Here is a 21487-nt window from a genome sequence, read left to right as displayed (position 1 = left end):
TCTTTGGCACATGCAATACATCATTTCCTATTTGAGGAATTCAGTTACCCAGAAATGTGGCATACTGAAAATACAGGCAGAATTCAGTTACCTTTTTACTGAATTTGTAGTGCTGCAGTAGGAAGGATTACTTTCCAGCCACAAAATACATTTATTTACTGAAGTCTCACACTTCAGCTTACTCATGTGCTCAACTTTACTCCCAAAAGTACAGTGACTTACTGGTTCCTGGGTTTACAGGCTCAGATTTAAAGGAATAATAAAAGGCAGTTGTGTTGTATTCGGTGAACGTGTTTCATTTTGTGCGGTTGTTACTTTTACCCATAGGAAATCCCTTGTGTTAGATACCCTTACATTCATGCTCAGGACCAGTTCATGCCCTCCTGAGATGAAGCCCTGAGGAAGGGACTAACAGGAAAATCTTGGCAAGCAACAAAGTCCTTTTCAGGGTCTTCAGGGGTCAGGCAGAAAATCTGCAATCTCTCCCCCCTCAGCCACATGCTGGGACACTTGCTCTGTCAGTGCCAAGGATAATCTTGTTTTACAGCTGCCCCTCTATCACTGTAAAAATGAAACAAAGTTATCTGAAAGAGTATGGTTGCTGCAAAAGGACCTTATACGAGGTTTAATTTCCTCAGAGTATATTTCCAAATAGAAGACCAAAGCAAACTATGCATTTCCATTAGTGGCATCATATCCCTAAACCCCTAAGAACATAAACCAGTACTGATACGGCAGCAAGACTTTATCCATACACAATCAACCCAAAACTCTAAAATTTATGCCCCCTACAAAAGGATGCTGCAGAGGAATACTGTATCCCTCAGTCATCCTCTAATGACAGTATCTTTTGCTCTGTCCTGACCTTAACAAGTATTACCTGCCATTCCACTCACCAGCCTTTGTCTCTGAACCTGAAAACTGCCATCCTTTTCTGGTATGAGATCAACTAACACGCGGCTCTGATTTGGGAAAACTGCTAAAGCTCCTTTCACCTCCCATGGCAGGGGGCTGGAACCAGATAATCTCTAAGGTCTCTTCCAACTCAAACCATTCTGAGATTCTGTGATTCTCTGCCAAACTGTGGATGCCTGCGCCGGGTCTGGCTCATGTTGCTGCCCACCTTCAGAAGTCAAAGTTAATGCAACTGAACCACCACTTCCACCAGATCTATGTGGTATTATTTCAGATGAATAAAACTACCTAAATTGGTTAGAAATGAAAGGTTCATTCAGCTGGATTTGTCCTCAAAATGCGTTAAATCAGAAATCCTATGACTTGTAAGTCCTTTAAGACAGGAGTTGTGCCCCCGCTTGTTTAACAAGGCATATACTTATAACCTCATGTTAACGTCATCTGACTTAAAATGGTAATGAGCACTTAAAACATTCTGAATTCCTGGAAACCCCTAAAAAAAGGAAAATAACACCCATGGGATTCCCTCCCTCCCTTCTCCTAGGAATATTTCAAGTATTTCCTGATGTATGCCCTAAAACCTGCATTTTTTGGCAGATGTCTCACTGTTGCACATACATTGTGGTGAACACGGGGTGATTTAGAAATTTAATTAGCAGACAAATCAACATCTGTGATACAATACCAGCAGAATGACTATAAATTCTGAAGTGAGAAATGGTGACCACTTAAGCAGAGTGGGCTTTAGTGGAGCAGAGGATTCAGCAAAGAAGCGACTGTGGCAACATTTGGGAAGCTGAAGGATAACAAGATGCTATGACTTGTAATTCCTCTTTTTAGCCATTTGCTTCCTACCCCACTTTCGGGCTAAAAAGCAAGACAAAATTCAAGAGCAGAGCCACAGAAACAAGCATACTAACTCTCTTGCTCTTTCCGAGTATCTTAGCCCACTTCTGTCCAGACCAGAGACACTGCTGCTAGTGACAGCTAGACACTCCTGATGGTCTTTGGAAAACGAGACCATTACTCTAATGCTTGTCACACCAGTGAAAACCTTAGTACCTTCCAGTCAAGTCAAATTACCTTTCCAGTTCCGCTTCCGTCTTCAGCTGTCCGTGTTTATGGATCTCTTATTTCCAGTTTTGTGTGGTCTTGTTTGGGGTGGGTTTTTTTTAAATTAATTTTTAACTTTTATTTTATTTTTTATTCTTTAATCCCACCTTTGCGAAGCCCCTCACATACAGAGCTTTGCACCACTGGCCAGGCCCACACAGCAAAGCAGGTGAAATGACTAGCAGGATACAGACTTTAGTAATTTCTCATTGCTTTCTTCCTCTCTGCATGTGCCTATTCCAACTCTGAGTGCACGAGGATGTCACACAATTAATGCTGGGAGAACATGAACTGAAGAACCCTGGTTTCCCACAGATTTACACTGAGGCTGATAATGAGCTGTAATTGAAACTTTTCTCATTACCCAGACATTTATACGGTCTCTCAGCCATGTGAATCGCTGTTTAATACGAGGCAAGTTCATGTTACAGCCTTTGGGACATTTACAGGATCTCTCAGCCCTACCCAGCTGCCTATTTTCATGAAATAACTTAATTATATTTGAGATAGATTTGGGTGAAACTGCCCAACAGCTTCAAAAGTTATTGGAGAAGTAAAGGAGACACAGCCAAGCATGAGCACATAAAGGCCTGTTTCCATAGGAACCTAGAGGGAAAACAGCAATACAATTTGTGAAAAATTTCATTGCAGAGTCACTTTAATGGAAATCTTAAAAATATCCGACCAGCTTTAAATCATGTGCCTTCACACACGCTACATTCCTCCCGCCTCCCCCATTCAATACCCTGCCTGCAGACCCCTGCCTTCATGGACCCTACAGCCTTGCAGGCACAGAAACCACGCTTCCGAAAGTCAGGAGGTTGCTCTGCCTGTGCTTTGTCAGTCTCCCCTTCAGATGGAAACTATTTTTTGTAGGCAAGGCAAGCTTCTCAGGAAGACGTGCCAACTGCTACACTCCACTGCTTGCACACGTGTCAGGCATATGACAGCACTAATTAAAGAGAGAGCCCACAGGAGGAGCGGGGTGCGTATCACCTGCAGAACAACATGCATCCCGGTGCTTCGGGAGAGCAAGGCTCTGGAGGCTGGGAGTGTCGGTCCTTGGGCACCAAGGTCATTTGGGGTTTAAGGGCAAGGAGCAGACGGCAAACTGAGTGGTGGTGAACAACAAGTAAGTTGTTTGGGTGAACCAGATGGTAAGTTTTACAGAGCGAAGTGCCACGGCTCTCCACGTTACACCCTCCCCAGGTGTAGTAACACCCCCTGGGTACCAGCTCCTGTGTCCTGTGCTAGTAACCTGCGCGAACAGCTGTGCCCATCTACAACTCAATTAACTGGCGTGTGAGACCTCTGAACGGAAGGAAACCTCTCAGCAAGCGTTTGTAACACCGAGACACTCGTGTGAACGGCTGTCACTTTGTTTTCGTGGCACAACTTATAGCCCGTCTGTCGCTACTGCATCCCTCCCTACCACGAGAACAGGGACCGCACCATCCATCCCTCCTCCTCTCCACCTCGGGCTCTTCCCCAACTCCAGCGGACCACCCGTCCGGCGCCCGCCACCCCAGGCCCGCTGCCGGCTCGTCCGGCGCGGCGGCTCCCGGACGGGCCAGGACCCCCCACGCTATCTTGCCCGCGGGCGCCCCCTGTCGCAGGGGCCGGTCCGGGGTGTGCCGGTGCGGGGGTCGCCGCTCTCGCCCGCCCGGTGCCCCGCCCGGGCCGGGCCGCTCTCCGCCCGCTGCCGGCCGTGCCAGGCAGCCTCTCTCTCGGCCTTCACTACCGGGTCAGGCGAGGCGGGAGCGGCGAGGCAGCGCCCGCCTCGCTCCGGCACCGACACCGACAGCCCTCCTCCTCTCCCCCCCTTCTTCCCCCGCCGCGGCCGTCCCTCCCTCCCTCCTCCCTCCCCGCTGCCAGTTTCTCTACAACTAGTACATCCACGCTCCGCAGGGTCCCGGCCGCCGCGGCTGCCATGGATATCAGCTAAAGCCGGCCGGAGAGGGCAGCGAGGCGCTCCCCGACCCAGCTCCGCAGCCCCGCGGGGCCGCCGCGCCCTCCCTCCCGTTGGCCGGCCGCTCCCCGCCCGCCCCGAGCCTGCCCCGGAGGAGACCGGCTGCCCCGGGGAGGGGGGGGACGAGAGGGAGGGAGGGAAGGAGCACGGAATATACCGGGAGGGAGTCGGGCAGAGCATCCCCACGGCAATGTCCAAGGGCTTGAAGAAGAAAAGCCACTGGACGAGCCGAGTCCACGAGATTGTGATCGTGAGGAACCCGGAGGGGCAACTGGGCTTCGAGCTGAAGGGGGGCGCCGAGAACGGGCAGTTCCCCTACCTGGGGGAGGTGAAGCCCGGCAAGGTGGCCTATGAGGGCGGCAGCAAGTTAGTGCCGGAGGAGCTGCTGCTGGAGGTGAACGAGACTCCTGTGGCCGGGCTCACCATCAGGGATGTGCTGGCCGTGATCAAGCACTGCAAAGACCCCATCCGGCTCAAGTGCGTCAAGCAAGGTAAGGCGGGCACGGGCTCCCCCCCACCTCCGGTGCCCCACAGTCCCCGGAGGGGCCGGGGCAGGTCTGGGGATAACGGGGGGGACCAACTTTGTTGCTGCAGTTTGACTTTCCCCCTGCCCGCCGGCGGGGGGAGGATGCGAGCGGCGCCGCGCCGTGCCCGCAGCCCGGCGAATTAAATGTGCGTCAGTGGCAGCGCTTCGCCATGCGGCGGGAGGGGCCGCACCCCCCGCACCGGCTGATGCCGCTGCCGGGGCCGGTGCGGCGGCGGAGCGGGGCTTCCCCTCCGCTGCGCGCCGGCCGGCTGAGCTTGGGGGTGTGCGCCGCGCGCCCGGTCCCCGCGGGCACCCAGGGCGGCCGCAGCATCTCTCGAATGTCATGAGCGGAGAAGTCATTCATTTGATACCGGCGAAAGCGATCGCTAATTCGAGAGTACGTGGAGAGCAGCGAAAGTGGGAGGGAGAAGCGAAAGGAAACTTTCGGGAGGGAGCGATCTACTTTTGCCTCTCTTCTGCTTCTCCTGTTTATTTTCGAAGTACTGTAATAGGTTAATATGTTTCCAGGAAAGTCAGTTAAGAAGAGACGCCACAGATGCTGTTTACATGTGTGTTTCTGGCTTCTTTAAGCTATGCTGAGTTGGGCTGTTTGCAGCTGAACGCTTGTAAGGAGGTTTCTGCTAGCCCAGTAGCGTTTCAAGCACAGGAGCTGTTAACTGCGCCGGGAAACGAGTTTGTAGGTGCTCCTTGGAAGTGGATGGTGCAGCGGCTGGAATCACTAAAGTACACCATTCAGCCCGGCGCTGAGCTCGCCCTCGAAAAAGGTGGGGTTTTCTGTGGTGGGAAGATGTTAGGTGCTGTGTATCAGAGGCGCCTGTGCTTCGTAACTGTAGGCTGCAGCCTCTGCTCAGAGGACATACAGGAGAGTTCCCCTTGACGTTCCGTGGTTATTGTTCCAAGTGTCATTTGTGACAAGTCTGGATGCTTGAAGGATATGCCTATTAACGGTTTATCCAACCGCAGCAGAATCAGTAGAAAGAATCTGACTTTCACTCAGGCCTTCAGAATGTACTTTATGATGTATTCAGTTATATGCATAAGGTCAAACCTCTAAATACAGGCATGATCTGGGATTTTTCTGTTTGTCCTTTAGGGTAAGTTGTGCAATATGTTGTAGATTGTATCTTTGTAGTCAGGCAATGCAGGGAGACACAGTAGTTCAAGATTAGAAAGGAGTACAGTGGATTCTGTCTTTCAGTATAGTGACATCTCTGGGCACCTGAACTCCAGGAAACCTGCTCTGTAGTTTCTTTTTAGTAATAATTTTAGCATGAGTGGTCTTAATGTGATAGGATTCAAAAAGATGCAGCAGTGGAAATATCAAGAAGATAAGGGTACGCAGTCATTTACTGTGTGAAACAGTCTCTCTGCCACCTCTTCACTGTTGTTCTAATATTTCTCTTAAGTCAAAGCACTCAGCAGTTATTCATTAATGTGTATACCCTTAATAAAGATACCTGTCATACAGCGAATTAGGGACATTAGTCAGGCTTTTAGTTTGTGGATAGCTGAAAGTTTCTTCAGTGAGACATAGAGGATGAATTCTAAATTCCACCTAGTATCTATCTATCTATCTATCTATCTATCTATCTATCTATCTATCTATCTATCTATCTATCTAAAGTTTCACTTCAGTATGCAATCCATTACACTTTTAATGCATGTTGTCAAAGCACTGGGCAAATGACTGTGTGTTTGGAAGTGACAGTTTGGCATAGATTCTCGGACTGAGAGATACTTCCTGGCTGGAATGATCTTTCTTGTGCTTCAGCATCCTTCACTTTGCCAAAGGGAGAGGCCTTCTGGATCCAACTTCCTATTTTTTAAAAGGTCACTGGTTTGTGTATTTTACTACCCTACGCCTCCTCCAGTGTAATTCAGTCTGATCTCTGCACCCCTTGGTTGCAAAGCACAGACAGCAGGCGTCTATGGTAACACATTACTATTCCCTAACAGGTTACTATTCCCTAATACATTACTATTTCCTAACAGTACTTTGCAGTAGTGTGTAGGAGAAGAAAACCTGGGCAGTAAAACCTGTATATATTTTTGTAACTTTCTTCTCCTTTTAATTATGAAACACCTTTCATGTGCTGGAACAAGGTTAATGACTCTATAATCGTTGTTTCTGGGTAATTTATCAATGATATCTCTGTCAATTAGAATACCATGACCTTGGATGCACCATGTGATGGTAGCTGCTTTTTCAGTGCTGCTTAGGAATGAAGTCAGAGAAATGTGGAGGTAGGACACTACTATTTATGATGTGATGCTTAAGAGACTGTGAGTATTTATCTTGTTTGAAAGTTTTGATATTTCAGTAATGAAAATTCACATGTAGATAAAGTCAGGGAATGGCTAATTCAGTTTGCAGGAGTTAGCTGTGTTGAAGTATGGAAAATAAAGGTGCTTTCATGATTTTTGATTACATTATGTTTGAATAAAGGCCCCCCTTTTTGAAATAATAAAACACTTCATCTTTTACCACATTACAAGGGAAATACTTCTTTTAAGAAAGTCCAGTGGAATATTGCTGGTTTATATGAGCTGAACATCCTGAGCTAAAAATACTAACGTAGAAAAAAACAATCACAATGTGGGAGTTGCTGTATATCATCAGGAGGAGTAAACATCATGAGATAATTAGCAGTTCCACAATATGATCTGACATAGAACTCTCCTAAGTGTGACACCCAATAAATAAGGTTTTAATGCAGGAAATTGTTGCCTGGTTTTGCAGGAGGAGAAAAGATTGTAAGAACCATTATTGTTGTTATTTTTTAATCTTAATTGTAAGAGTTTGCCGAGAAGTATTCCTTGGAAGCTATTTCCTGTTTGGGTTTTCTTGTTAGCATTTTTTTTTTCGTGAGACACTTATTGTGCTACTGTTGGCAGAATCACAGAGATTCTCTTAAAACACATGGGGTGAAATCTTGGCCCAGATGAAGTCAATGGCAAAGCTGTCCTTGACATCAAATGAAAAAGGCAGGATTTCCTCTGTAAAGTCAAATGCTTTTTTGAATATATACCCTTTCAATGACAGAACTGAAAGCAGTCAAAGTAGTTCGGCATATTTGCAAATGTTATGCATTCTGACCTTCTACTCTCTCTGGTGAAGAGAAGAGCCTTACTGTTTCTGAAAGAAATACTTCTGAATTTCAAATGTGATTGTTTTTACATGCAGAGCAGTTCAGATTAAGTACTATCTCCTTCCCACAGATGCACAGATGCGTAGTTGTAAAAGTAGCAATGTGTTAAGGAAAGGCATCCTAATTTGGATAAGTAGTCACACGGGGAAGAGTCATGTGAGGAGCAATGTTTTCTCCAGTTCCACTGTCTGTTCATCACTGCCATCTCAGGCCCACAATATCTTTCTCTAGAGATTCCATCAGTAGGCAACACAGGTCCATGATGTGCACAAGATTCCAATGCAGCTTTGGTTTTAGTTTGAAGGGTTGCAAGAACAGCCAACTCAGTTGTACTGCATAAACTAAGATACTTAGTCTTTGCATGGAATTATAAACTTCCACAGATGCCTTCAGCAGAATTCCAAGGAACAGCCTGAAGATCAGGATTTTGGAACTCGGGGGCACTGCAGCAGATTTTGTCCTGGAGCTGCTGTCTGACACGTACATACTAAGTTAACCATGTGGTCTAACTGAACATTTTCATTTACTTTTAGTTATTTAGTGGTTGGACCATATGGAATACAAATAATATTGATTCTTTTCACTTTCTAATGTTTGATTTAACTCTGATCAGACTTTATGCTTCAACCCACAATGCTGTAACTCCTTATGCAAAAAGGCGTGTAGTACATGTAATGTAAGGAGGAACTTAAAACCAGTTTTACTTTCTCAGTCTCATAATTGACTTAACAGTAAGCGTACACAAAAATGTTTAGCTAACTGTAGGTGAACTTGGGCATATTTGCAGGTACTTTCCCAGTCAGGAGAAGACTTGGACCCTCATTAGGATGGATACAAGAGTGGCCAAGTCTAGACAGACTGGAGGCCTGCATCCTCCGCATCCTATTCCTTGTAGTGGTAACAGTGGTTCCCAGCGAAGAGTGAGAAGACAGGACAGTACCGTCCCATCACCCAGTGATCTGTGGCTCAGTGATTTAGTAGCCTTGTAGTGGGTTTGTGTATAATTATGTTTTTAAGATTTTTTTTTTCTTTTTAAGTTCATCAGTAATTCTTTTGTATGTTCATTAAAATACTCTATGCATACAAATTGTCTTTTGGTGTCTTTTCTTCCCAGGTATCAATATTTAGTATCTTCCAAGAATTGCGTATTGGATAATATTTTCCTTGCTAATAGAGCAGTATTTTACAATAGAAAGCTGCGTGATTTTCCTAAATAAATTAAAAAAAAAAATAAAATCACAAGGGTCTTGCAAAAACCAAACTCAACTATGAAAACCTGCATGGTTGCACTGCTGTTATCTAATGCAGACATAGGCTTTGAAAGTAACCTGTACTTCAGACCTAATTTGTGCTCCTTAGGATTTTACTTACTTTAGAAATTGAATTCAGAATTCTCTTTTTACCATTACTTTATGTCATTCTTATGCCTGTCCATCTTAATTTAAAGAGCATCGAAGCTGACTTCTGACTCATGTAGCCTGTGATTTATTCTTCAGCTCCTCCAGAGAGATTGTGATGTTTCATGTCAGGAACTCCGTGGGTTCATTGGCAGTAGAATTATATCCATCAGTGTGCCATTAAAGGATGGAGCCATGACTTTGTTAGAGCACCATTTCCTTGAAGAAATGAAATAATTGAGGGTGCTGTGCTTAGTTCTGTTGAGTCACATATGGTAAAGTTCATCTTGCACTAACACTTGTCCATCTGTTGATGCTGTTGACATCAAAGGAAAGTACTTGTATGAGGGTGTAAAATTGCATCTGACTTATTTTATGCACTCTATAACTTCACCTGCACTAATTCAGTATGTAATGAAAGATACAGATTCTGAGCTCTTGCTTTCAGTATTTGTGATCTTCTCCTTACTCCTTATAGATGAGGAGCTCCTTTCATGACATGAAAGAGTTGATAAATTATTCATCTACATTTTTTGTATAAAAGAAGTGGTATACATGGAGAAGTATACATGGAGAAAGTGCTCCTTCAGAAGGGATTTATGTGAAGAGGTGGACATAACTGTGATTTAGAAAGGGCGGTGGAGAGGAAAGTGCTGCAGTACTTGCAGAAGCAGATGTTTCTTGTTCTTCTTCCTCTTAGCAGTATAAACATTAAAAAAAAAAGGAAAGGGGAAACATTTTTTGCTGCAGAGCATCAAGGCAAGTGTTGAAGAACATAATGCTATCATTTGGCTGCATTAACTTTCTGGAAGTAATTTTTTTCTTCTTCCATATATATAATATGTGTTTATAAATACATGAGTATATTTGGACTCTTCACTGAGGACAAGGGCTAATGGGTTCAAATTTAAACAGGGGAAGTTTAGGTTAGATGTAAGGAAGAAGTTCTTTACTGTGAGGGTGGTGAGGCACTGGAACAGGTTGCCCAAGGAAGTTGTGAATGCTCCATCCTTGGTGGTGTTCCAAGGCCAGATTGGATGGAGCCTTGGGTAACATAATTTAGTGTGAGGTGTCCCTGCCCATGGCAGGGAGGTTGGAACTGGATGATCTTAAGGTCCTTTCCAGCCCAAACCATTCTGTGATTCTATGATACATGCATATCTGTATTTTTTTTTTTTTTTAGAAAGCTATTTGTGGAACTTTGTAGGTTGAGAATGTGTAAGACTGTGTAGTACTGCTACACAAGAATGTAATACATAGTGATATGTATGGGCTACAGTACTAATCTAGAATGTTTTTCATACACATTTTGATGCATATTTATATGACAGTGACAATGAACCCATTCAGTCTTGTGGGCAAGCAGTGTGCAGTATGGCACAGTATGCTGCAGTAGGAAACAAAATGATTGTGAACGTTAACATAAGACTGCCTACCCAAGCAGGTGCAGTCTGTAGCGCAGAGTTCGAAGGTATTGATTTTGGTGGAAAAGTGTCTATCTTCGGGTTTTGTTGCTGAATGTCATTGCAATGCTGGCCCTAGCTGAATTTTCTAAAGTTACAGGGGCTGTGACCCCAGCAGTTTCTTTTCAGAACACCTGATTTTATGAACTGTCTTTCTTTCAACCTCGTGGAAATCTAACCAGTAAGAAGGTGTAATAGTGTTGCTGGCCATTTGTGTAGCTTTATCACTGTAGGCCAAAGCTACCACAATGGAAAATGGAATGGCAGAAGCAAGAGAAAAGTAAGAGAGTGAAGGGATTTAACAACTGAAAATGTCTAAAACAGTTCTTACATTTTGAATATTATTTTAATATTTGCCTAAACAAGTTTCATCGTTTATTCAAGCCTCTTATTCATAATTTGGATTCTTCACTAGAAGGAGAGCTGACAGAAGGCCGATGTTTGTGCATACTTGCCGTGGTATTTACCTTTTTTAGTGTGTCAGTGAACCACAAATGCATTATTTCTGAACTCCCAGTCAGCACGTGTAGATTTCTAGGATCCATACAGGTTAATCAAAAGGTATGTTGCTGTCAACACAGCAGATTTCTATACAGGTTATGGTGAGTAGTATGTCAATAATGCTGTTTCACTCTGCTTATCCACTTCAGACATTTCTTCTGGATGCCTTTGATTATTTCCACAATGCATGAACTCAAGAAGAAGGAAAGTAAGACAAGGAAGAAAATTGAAAAAGTAAAATGTGGGAGAGAAAGCCCAAAGAAAAAGCCTCAGAGATAATTAAACTAAAATGTTGCTGTTTTTAGAAATCAGATGTTCTGTCATGTTCAAGAGAGACTGTACAGCCCTGGGGAGATTCTCTAGCCCAGGTAAAAACAGCACAGGGAATGTGCATTTTGGTTCCTCAAAATACATTGAAGTCATAGGATCACAGAATAGTTTAGGTTGGAAACAATCTTCAAGATCGTTAAGTCCAGCCGTTAGCCCAGCACTGCCAAGTCCACCACTAAACCATGTGTTAAGTGCCACATCTATGTGTGTCTTAAATACTTCCAGGGATGGTGACTCCGCCGCTTCCGCGGGCAGCCTCTTCCAGTGTTTGACAATCTTTATGGTGAAGAAATCCAATCTAGACCTCCCGTGGAGCAGCTAGAGGCCATTTCCGCTTGTGCTGTCACTTGTTACTTGGAAGAAGGGGCTGACATGTTGCTACAGCCTCCTGTCGGGCAGTTGTAGAGAGCAAGAAAGTTCCCCCTGAGCTTTCTCTTCTTCAGGCTAAACAACCCCAGGCCCCTCAGCCGTTCCCCATCACACTTGTGCTCCAGGCCCTGCACCAGCTTCATTGCCATTCTCCGGAGCCGCTTCAGCACCTCAATGTCTTTCATATAATGAAGGCCTCAGAGCTTAGCGCAGGATTTGAGGTGCAGCCTCACCCGCGCCCAGTACAGGAGGATGATCACTGCCCTGGCCCTGCTGCCACGCTATTGCTGATACAGGCCAGGATACTCTTGGCCGCCTTGGTTGCCTGGGCACACGGTGGCTCATGTTCAGCAGCCGTCAGTCAGCACCCCCAGGTCCTTTTCCACCAGGCAGCTTTCTAGCCACTCTTCCCCAAGTCTGCAGCATTGCCTGGGGTTGTTGTGGCCCAAGTGCAGGACCCAGCACTGAGCCTTGTTGAACCTCATACCGTTGTCCACAGCCCATTGATCCAGCCTGTCCTGATCTCTCTCTGCAGAGCTTTCTACCCTCAAGCAGGTCAACACTCCTATGCAACTTGGTGGTGTCTGCAGACTTGCTGAGGGTGCACTCAACGTCCTCATCCAGATCACTGATAAAGTTTATAAACAGAGCTGGGCCCAGTATGGAGCCCTGGAGAAAACTTGTAACCCGCCACACTGGACTGAACTCCATTTACTACCACTCTTCATCCTCCTCTGGTACCCAAACGGTTGTGGTGTCATTGGTCTTCAGAAGTATTGCTAGCGCACAAGCACTAAGTAATATCTGCACCTTTCTTTTCAGACCTCTGATCTTGGGAAGGAAGAGTTGCAGTTCAGGTGTTCAGAGCCATGTGAAAACAAGAACAAAACAAGGATGTGTTTCATGGTTTGTAGACAAAACAGAGTGGCTACATCCGCTAACAGAAAAGAATACGTGAGATGAAATAATGTCTCCTTACATGTCTGTATCGCATTTTTCTGTCCTGAGTAATCCTTAGTTCAAATCAGTGTACTTCAAGGAGCTTCCCCCGTATACCTTTTCTTTTTATAGGCCATACAGCCCTACCTGCCACCAACGTCTGGCATTAACACCAACTAGTTTATTGTGCCAGTAAGATATTTCTACCCTCTGTGCTTGAATTTACTTCAGAAATCATGCAGAAACTTGTTTTGACCCAGAATTTTGGCATTCCATGATTCCCCATCATTCCTGTTCTGGTGGGAGCAAGCATGGTATAGCAATCTCCCATTGTCCCTGGTCTGGGAGATGTGTGACACAGCCTTGACAACATACGATAGTCTCTGTAGGCCGTGATGGCATTATTTCACTGAATTATCCAGAAATACTAAATTGTTCCCGGAGTCCCAGATTATCACCTTGGGTTATCCTTTGGAGGTCTGTTAGGTCAAACACTGAGGACAAAATTGAGATTATTCACTGTCCGCAGAGTCGTAGTGAGTTTGTTTGTTTTTAAAAACTCAGAATAGGTGCAATATTGTGTCCTCAGTATGCAGAAAGAAAGCAACTAGAAATAGGTTTTATAGTTATGAGCAGTTCTCATAGATTTGCTATGAATAGCAGAACAACTGGAAAATAGTAGTAGGAAGATAATGAGCAGAATTTTCTGCACTGTATATTAGAAAGTAAATTGTGTAGCTGTGTTAATATAACATTAGTATTCCAGAGTGGAAGTCCTACAAATGGGTACAAGTTGTCCTTTATTACTGACTTCTTTAATCTTGGTATCTGCATATATCACATTGTCTTTGCATTTCGCAAAATGAAATGTAGAATATGATTTGTTAAATTGCAAATTTTATGTGGTTTAGTTTTTTTTTTTTTTTTTTAATCTTTCAGCTTTGTTTCCTTCATGGAAGTCCTTCATTAATCTGCATATTTTGGATGAAATACAAGCATTTCATGAAGTCGCACCTAACTTGTGCTATAGAAACTGAAAGGAATCAAAAGCGGGTCATCAGTCTAATTCCGGGGCTTCCGCTTCACATATAAATTTTTATGACACACGCATTTTTTGTTTGCTTGATTTTAAACTCAGGTTTAAAACTGAGGAATGGTGTTGTTTGTACCTTGTATAAGTAGTACTGAAGAGTTTCTGATGTGTTACACTTACATGGCTGATTCTTCTTGAAATTAAATGGCTGTGTTAGTGTCTGTTATTTCTCACCTAAGTCCTTTGTACTAAATCTGTGTTAATAAATGTCACATAAGCTTCTCTTATGCTTCCAAAATGGTACATTAGTATAAACAAGGATTAATCTTATTATATTTTAATTCTCTGTCTTGTATTTTTATAAGAACAGCATTTTATATTTCAAAGTGTGGCAGAGTCCTGTGGCAGAGTTAATAACCTAATAGAGCACCTACGTGCTCTCATCACTGAAGTGCAGCCCTATGGAGTGGGAGCAGCAGCTGCTAAATTCTTGTAGAGTATTGAGGCAGGAGGTGAACACTTTGTTGAAACTATTGTGTGCTTTGCTTAGGTAAAGTATAATTAACCCCATATTTCCTGCACAGCCACTGCACTGTTCTTTTGTGAGACTGTCCTTGAAGCTCAGATGAACTTTGATGCCTACTCTGCTGTTGACGGTACCAGGAGGTGGGTTGTGACTCCTGTTCATGATATTGACAATGATTGTTTTTGCAGGTATTTTTGATTTTGCTGTCTCTGTGGGTTTGTTACATCAGTCTGTTGTGTGATGCATGAAGCCTGAAACCTTTCGGTGAGAGGAGCTGCCTTTTTGTTCTAGCATGACAATATCAACTTGGGAGTCTTAGTTTCTATGGCAATGTGAGGAGGTATTCACCGTAAATTCAGCGTTAGCCATAATGACTTTGTTGGTAATAGTTATTGGAAATATTCTGTTTAATTTTAACATAGGATCTGTAACTCAAGTTGACAATTTTTCAGTCTTGGTGATAGAAGCTGTGAGGTGGATAAAAGTTGAGCAATATAATTTAAGAGAAAATAACTAGTTACAACTAACATGGAGCTTCTGTTACTGGTAGCAGAGGTCTCTTTTCTCACGGTCTTTCCATTTCAGCTACTGCTAGCGAAGCCTGTTCAAAACCCCTTAGCTATGGTTGTGGTTTAAACCCAGCAGGCAACTAAGTGCTGTGTAGCCCCTCGCTCAGCCCCCCTTTCCTTCCACTCCCTGAGTGGGATGGGGAGGAGAATCCAGGACAACTGTGTACAGAGAATAAATTTCATGATGAATTTAGCTTTTCTTTTTATCTGCTTCATTTACTTGTGGAAGAACATTTTCCCTCTGTAAACTTCTAGAATAATTACTGGAATTTCTGATAAGCCAGTAAAAAGAGCTTTTTCAACACTCACTCTATTTGGTAATTTTCCAGTAAAAATAGTATTAAAAGATTTCAGGAAAAGAATTGCATCACAGAACTGGAGGTTTTGTGGGGAAAATAAAGTAAAATCAAGATGTTGGCTTTTTTTAATTAAAAAGTCAGTAATTGAAATATTAATTAAAAGGTCTTCTGGATTCCTATTTATGTTGAGCTTTTTTGTCATGCCTGTGGTACTAATGTACTGAAATACTCTTCAGAACAGATGAACCCATAAAATTTAAAAATGTCTCCTTTAAATATGTGTGAAATACTTTAGGGGGGTTGTGTGCGGTTAATCTGACTTGCAGAAGTGTAACAGCTGCTTTTCCTTGACGGGGACTCATGTCTGTGTGTGTGTTTTAAGGGTAATAAAATGAAGTGTTTCTGAATGTGAAAGTTGAAGAAACTGAAGATTTTTTTCCCCCCCGTACCTGGGAAAGCACCTCATGCACACGACCAGAGCAGTATCAGTTTCTGTTAGGAGATGTGGCAGATCCAGTTGGGATCCAATAGTGTTATTTCATGTCAATATTAAGTAGATTTCTAGTCGGTAGTAAGCGACTTTCTCACCAATTGCTGTAGAAACCGGTTGCAGTGAGCTGCAGAATTCATCCCTCTCTATCTGTCCAGCTAGTGAGGAGGATACTGCTGGGAAAGAGATTTGCAGATAGGACTTTGAAACAGAAGTCTTCATGTGTATCTCTCTAGACACTAATATTACTCATGTTATTAAATGATCTGAATAGCTTCCAGATTCAAAAATCCTATACAAAAAGAGCTTATTCAGGCTCCCCCAAAAGGGAGCTACCCTTGGTGCCCTCACCAGCCTCCTCAAATTTCAGTGTGGGAGGGAAGCTGGGACTGCGCAAAACTTCTCACATCTTTGGTCTTCTGATCTAGGCTGTAAGATGTTGTTCTTAAAAACTCCTGGGAAATCACTGAGTTTCACAATTTTATTTTCACCATGTGCGTTGTCTTTGTATGTTTTTGTTTTGGTGTGGTTTGTTCTGTTATGTAAAGCCTGTCTGGCTTTTTAGAAGGAAAGGATATGTCTAAATAGGTATGGTTTACCAACAGAACCGGCACTATATTGCTTCAATGCCAATTGGTTTTTATTCTTTAAAAACCTAATATTTTAAAACATGGGTGTTACTCTTAGTCTATCAAGACAACCAAAATCACATCCCATGGAGACAGATACTATAAGCTGGCAGTGAGAAGCAGTTGCTGCCCCAAAGGGTTTGTAAAGGCTAATTAGACAAAGCGGATAGGTAGGAAGAGACAGAACTGCACAGTGGTGAAATGACTTGCCAAAAATCTCAGGTCAATCAATAACAGAGTGAAGAACCCTGCAATGTAATTTAAAAGTCTATGCAAGAAGTTATGCATCCAACTGAAGGCACACAAGAAGAAAACGTCAACGTTCTCCTCTTCAATGAGGGTTTCTGTTGATTGTCTGAGTAGAATATTTTTGTAGGTGTTTATTTTAAATTCCATGAGAAACCCGGTGTAATGCAGAAACTTTGTCAATAGCAAAAATAACAAAGAAGCACAACTGTGCAATGGTCTTTACAGAGGACAGCATGTGATGGAGTGTTGCTTCCTAAAATAAAATGCGTTTCAGAAATATTCTGGAAGTGGTGAAGTGTAGGAAACCAAAGTAATACACATTTATATATTTTAATGAGATATTTATGTTTTCTTGCTAATTGGACGTGTAGGTCCATCAAGCACACTGTATGAGAGATGGGTTAAAATTCTTCATGCCTTTTAAAGCTGCTGCATGATGAGTGGCAAATTCTAAATAATTTATTTGAGGGGTTTTTGGGGTGTATATCCTCCCCCCCCCCCCCCATTTTGTTTATTTTTTGTTTTAAAAATCACCTAATTTGTTTTGGAAATACAAAAAGTTCTGAAAAGTGTTACCACAAGCAAAGCTTGGTTTGCAAAGTGACACGTACAAAATACTGATTAAAGCCCCAGTGGGAACTTCTCACTTTTCACAGTGCTGGGAACTTCAGATAGGCTTTGCTGGATGGTGGCTTCTTTCAGAGCCTTGATGTTGCCCTCTTTTGATCCAAACTGAGTGGGGTTAATGTCAGAATCCTAGATTTAGCGCAGCCTGCAAGAAGCTAGGGTAAGGTTTTAGGATTGTCAGATAACATCCCTCCAAATTGCTGAGGAATCACGGAGAAGTGGACTGTCCTGATGTTACTAGGACATCTGGTAATACTAGACAGGGCTCTGTTGAGGCCATTTGAGTTCCAGTTACACCAAAGGTTCTACTTTGTGGCTCTGTGCTTTTGTCCCTCTGGGGTGAGCTGTTTGTCTCTCTGCGCTTTCACCTCCTCCTTGGCACTGGTTTCTCATTTCTCACTGGAAGCCCTTCCCTATCACTCCCCTTGTCAAGGCTGGCATGGAGGAAAGGTTGTGGGGCCTCCCTAGTACTTACCTGGTGTGAGAAATGTCTTGCCTGAGCTGCTGGAGTACGTGTCACTGGGAGGATCCTCTAGAAGGACTCCATGTCCTCCTCTTTCAGTGCCTGGGGCTATGCACAGTGAAAGAGATGGTCAATGAGAGAACAGAGTAGGATTTTGCCGTGTACAAGGAACAATACTTAGGTTGTGCTGAATCCACCCTCCTTTCTCAGGAGGAAGGAGTAGTGTAACATTAAGGATGACATCCAGCTGAGGTTCTTCAGTGCTTTTTGTAATCCACTTTGATGTACCATGATACTTCTAGGTCCTTTAAATAAAACTGGCAAAAACTGGTGCAGCACATCGTGGACACCTGAACTGATGAAAAAACTCTCGTTTCCTTTTGACAGCCATGTAGTACTGTGCACTGTACTGCACTCTTTGTTATATAGACTGTGATAGGACTTTGGTCCTGAAGTTGATCATGAGCACACTGTTGTCTTGTGTTGCATAATTAATCACCAAAGCTTCTTACAGGTATAGTGATTTGTAGGGCTAAGGACAAAGGAAAAATTGAAAAGCTGATTTCTCTGGCCTGAGAAAGGGCAGCTGGTTTGCAGTGCATGGCAATAACACGCATCAGTTCAGTGAAGAAAATGTGTGATGTTCTGTGCACCCTCTCTCAAGAGGGAATACGCGAGATGAGCTGGACTTTGGCTCAGGCACTAGAGTTAACAGTCCATACTCCTGTAAAGGCATAGTCCAAGCTATACGTGACAGAACAGCACTGGCATCGTTCCCCTTCCAGGACCATCACCAGCTCTTCGCTGTCCTGAATTCAGCCAGTGATCAGGCTTTTCAGACATGCTGTGTGTCCTGGTAGCAGGAGATGAAAATATCTGTATTTGAGGGGTGTTGGGGTCATTCTGTGCTGAAGAATATTGTTTTTCTTGTGCGTGTGTGCCTCACAGTGTCATTAGAAAGATGGGGTAGCTGAAGCTGCACAGAATACGTCCAGCAACATCCCCAAACACGAGTGAGTAGTGGATAGCTATTTCAGTGTTGAAGGACCTGATCCTTCCCTCCGGGAATGTCATATAGGGCCTCATAGAGTGCTCCCTGAAAACATGCTCGCAAGCGGGTAACCTGAATGGGCTCCTAATCTGACTCACTGACCATGGAGCAGGTCTGTACAGTAATCTCCAGTGACCCTTGCTGTGGGAGTAGACATGGTTAAGAGTTCCTCAACTAATATTTGAAATATTTCCTTATTTCTCCTAGTTTTGAAAATCATAAAATGAAAGCAGATGCCAACCCTTCAATTTGTATTTTTATTTTCCAAACAGCATCTTTGTTGTCTGACCAGTCTTTCTGAGCCTAGTTACATCTGTCTAACATGGGAGCAAGTGCTCCCTGCTGCATTGCTTGGACACTGGTTATGCACAGGGAGAAGAGTGCTATCTACTTAATCACCAATTAGTTGCAGCTTTTAGGTTTGGAAGCCTTTCTAGCAAGAGCCAACATCACATCATGTTTATCTCCTAAGATTTGATGGATGACAGAACTACTGTGGCATTGCTTTGAGTCAAAAGTTTATGCACGTGTTTATTCATGTGTGTTTTCTGAAATCAGCAGTGTGTGTCACTGCTGAGAGGCAATTTCTGATCATGTCCAGGAACAGCCTTGCCAGTGTCTCTATAGCCTTCTTCATTTTTTTTTCACACTGCTGTCTCCTGAAAGCAGCCTGCAGTTAGAGGGGATGGACAGGCAGTGAATCATTTTCACAGGAGTTTTTCGGAGGGGCAGTAGAACAGAGAAGGGGAAAAAAAAACAACCAAGACGATTCATCCAGGTTGGCAAGTCAAGGATCCCTTTGTATTTGGGATTGATTTTTCAACATTTTACTGTTATGAAGAGCGTATCTATTGAAATTGCGGTGATTGTTTTCTAAATCAAATGGTAAAAATTTCTTGCGAAGTCTAGATGACTTTGCAAATACCAGATTCTTTTCCAGCCCTTTTTTCCCCTTGCTGCTCTGCTGTGCCCACTGGAGGGGGTGTTTGACTGCTTGGAATGCTTTGAATTTTATGTAAAACATATCTTCAGAAGTCAGAGACCTGTAGCAGAGAGGCACCATCTTTAAGTCCAAAAGGTATTTTGTGCATCCTCGGCTCTGCGTAAGAAATAAACCCCTGCAGTTGCAAAATTAAATAATCAATTTGATTGACAATATTATAGGTTATATAACTTTAGAATTTGGCTTTGAGGGGCTAGAAATGGAAGATTTCTCAGCATAAACTGCAGGTGTTGTGTCGCTTTCAGGCTGAGATACACATTGTCAGAGCCAAATGGAGCTGCCCATACTGAGCAGCCCGGCAACCAGCCCAGCTGGAAGTGGCTGTCATCCCCAGAGATGCTTCACGAGCCTGCTGGAGACGTCCCCTAGTTCCCCTTGGAGCAGCCTGTTTCCAGTGCCATCTTAACACAATGCTGTTGACTGTTGCAGTGCAGGGATGGTCATAACTGCTTCCACCTGGGTGTTTTTATTAGTCAGCTTGGAGATCTTCCTTCAGCTCGTTTTCCTTTGAAAAGAGTCCGTCTGTTAACCATCAGCGGGGCGTCATGTTTGCTTGCAAAACACCTGCAACAACACATAATTTCTGCTTCACTTATGTCGAACAAGACAGCCAAGAATTACATGCCCATGCTGATTTATGCTATGCTGGTTGGAACTGCATTGGAAATGCATGAATTTCATGTGTCTTGCTGAGCTTTGCTTTATTTTCATGTGCCAGTATCAACTACTCGGGGCAATTTCATATCAGTATTACCAAGTTCACAGTACAGTGTTGAATATTTTGTGTTTCTCTTGTAGGAGAATTGCCAGGCAACTGCCTGTAGATCTTGCATTACCATGTGTTAGAGCTGTGTTTTAAAGATTTATAATCAACTTTTGCTTACTAAAGCAGTCCTCAAGCAATACCTGTAATTTGTTTCTGTCTTAAAACTGTTTATGAAAGTAGGAAATTTTGGATTGTCTTGTTTTCCAGGAAGGTTTGTGAAGTATTTCTGTAATTGCTAATTATAAACACAAAGAATAATCTGGCCAGCAAAGAAAAGTGAGGAACGAGGGGAAAAAAGAGGTAGGAATGGAAGACAGTTCTAAGTAATTCCATCCTGTTGCTGAACAGGCTACAAAAGATTTGTCAGTCTGCAGTGCTGGTGCTACTGCATGAGAATTGCCATCTTTTCAGATTATGTATCCTGGCATAGGACTCTTAAGTTGTGTTTTTAAGAAAGATAGCATCCAATGTAAGAGCTGGGGAGTTTCACTGTTTGTTGTCCATCATACAAAATAAATCAGCTCAGCAGAGGAAATAGATGCATTTGGTCTAAAAATATTTTATGTTCCTCAGTATTTTTATGAATCTGGTAACAAAATCCTTTGGGGAAAGTGTGTTTTTAATGCATAAGTGCTTAAGTTAAAAGTAACAGTAAGAACTTGATTTAAATCAACAAAACCAGAGATTTCCAAATAAAAACCTGCCTTTTTATCCAAATATTGTTAAGCAAGGATATGGACCTGTGGGAGTGAATCCAGAGGAGGCTCATGAAGATGCTCTGTGGGCTGGAGCACCTCTCCTATGAAGACAGGCTGAGAGAGTTGGGCTTTTTCAGCCTGGAAAAAAGAAGGGTCAGGGGAGACCTTAGAGCAGCTTCCGGTACCTAAGAGGGGGCCTGCAAGAAATCTGGAGAGGGACTTTTGACATGGCCATGTAGTGACAGGACAAGGGGGAATGGAGCACCTCTCCTATGAAGACAGGCTGAGAGAGTTGGGCTTTTTCAGCCTGGAAAAAAGAAGGGTCAGGGGAGACCTTAGAGCAGCTTCCGGTACCTAAGAGGGGGCCTGCAAGAAATCTGGAGAGGGACTTT

At 43.4% G+C, this 21487-nt stretch overlaps 1 protein-coding gene across 10 annotated transcripts in view; it reads left to right on the top strand.

Annotated features, from left to right (window-relative positions):
* Positions 1-3883: 3883 nt before the first annotated feature.
* Positions 3884-21487, top strand: part of MAGI2 (membrane associated guanylate kinase, WW and PDZ domain containing 2) — a 731950-nt gene continuing 714346 nt past the window's right edge. For all 10 annotated transcript variants that reach the window (XM_065666957.1, XM_065666908.1, XM_065666937.1 and 7 more), the window contains exon 1: positions 3884-4488. In XM_065666957.1, coding sequence (XP_065523029.1) covers positions 4188-4488 — 301 coding nt within the window. In that variant the 5' untranslated portion in view covers positions 3884-4187. The remainder of the gene's footprint in view (positions 4489-21487) is intronic.

The sequence above is a fragment of the Lathamus discolor genome, chromosome 1 (assembly GCF_037157495.1).
Source record: "Lathamus discolor isolate bLatDis1 chromosome 1, bLatDis1.hap1, whole genome shotgun sequence".
Taxonomy (NCBI): domain Eukaryota; kingdom Metazoa; phylum Chordata; class Aves; order Psittaciformes; family Psittacidae; genus Lathamus; species Lathamus discolor.
Note: the sequence above shows the minus strand (reverse complement) of the source record. Positions and strands in the feature narration are given on the sequence as shown.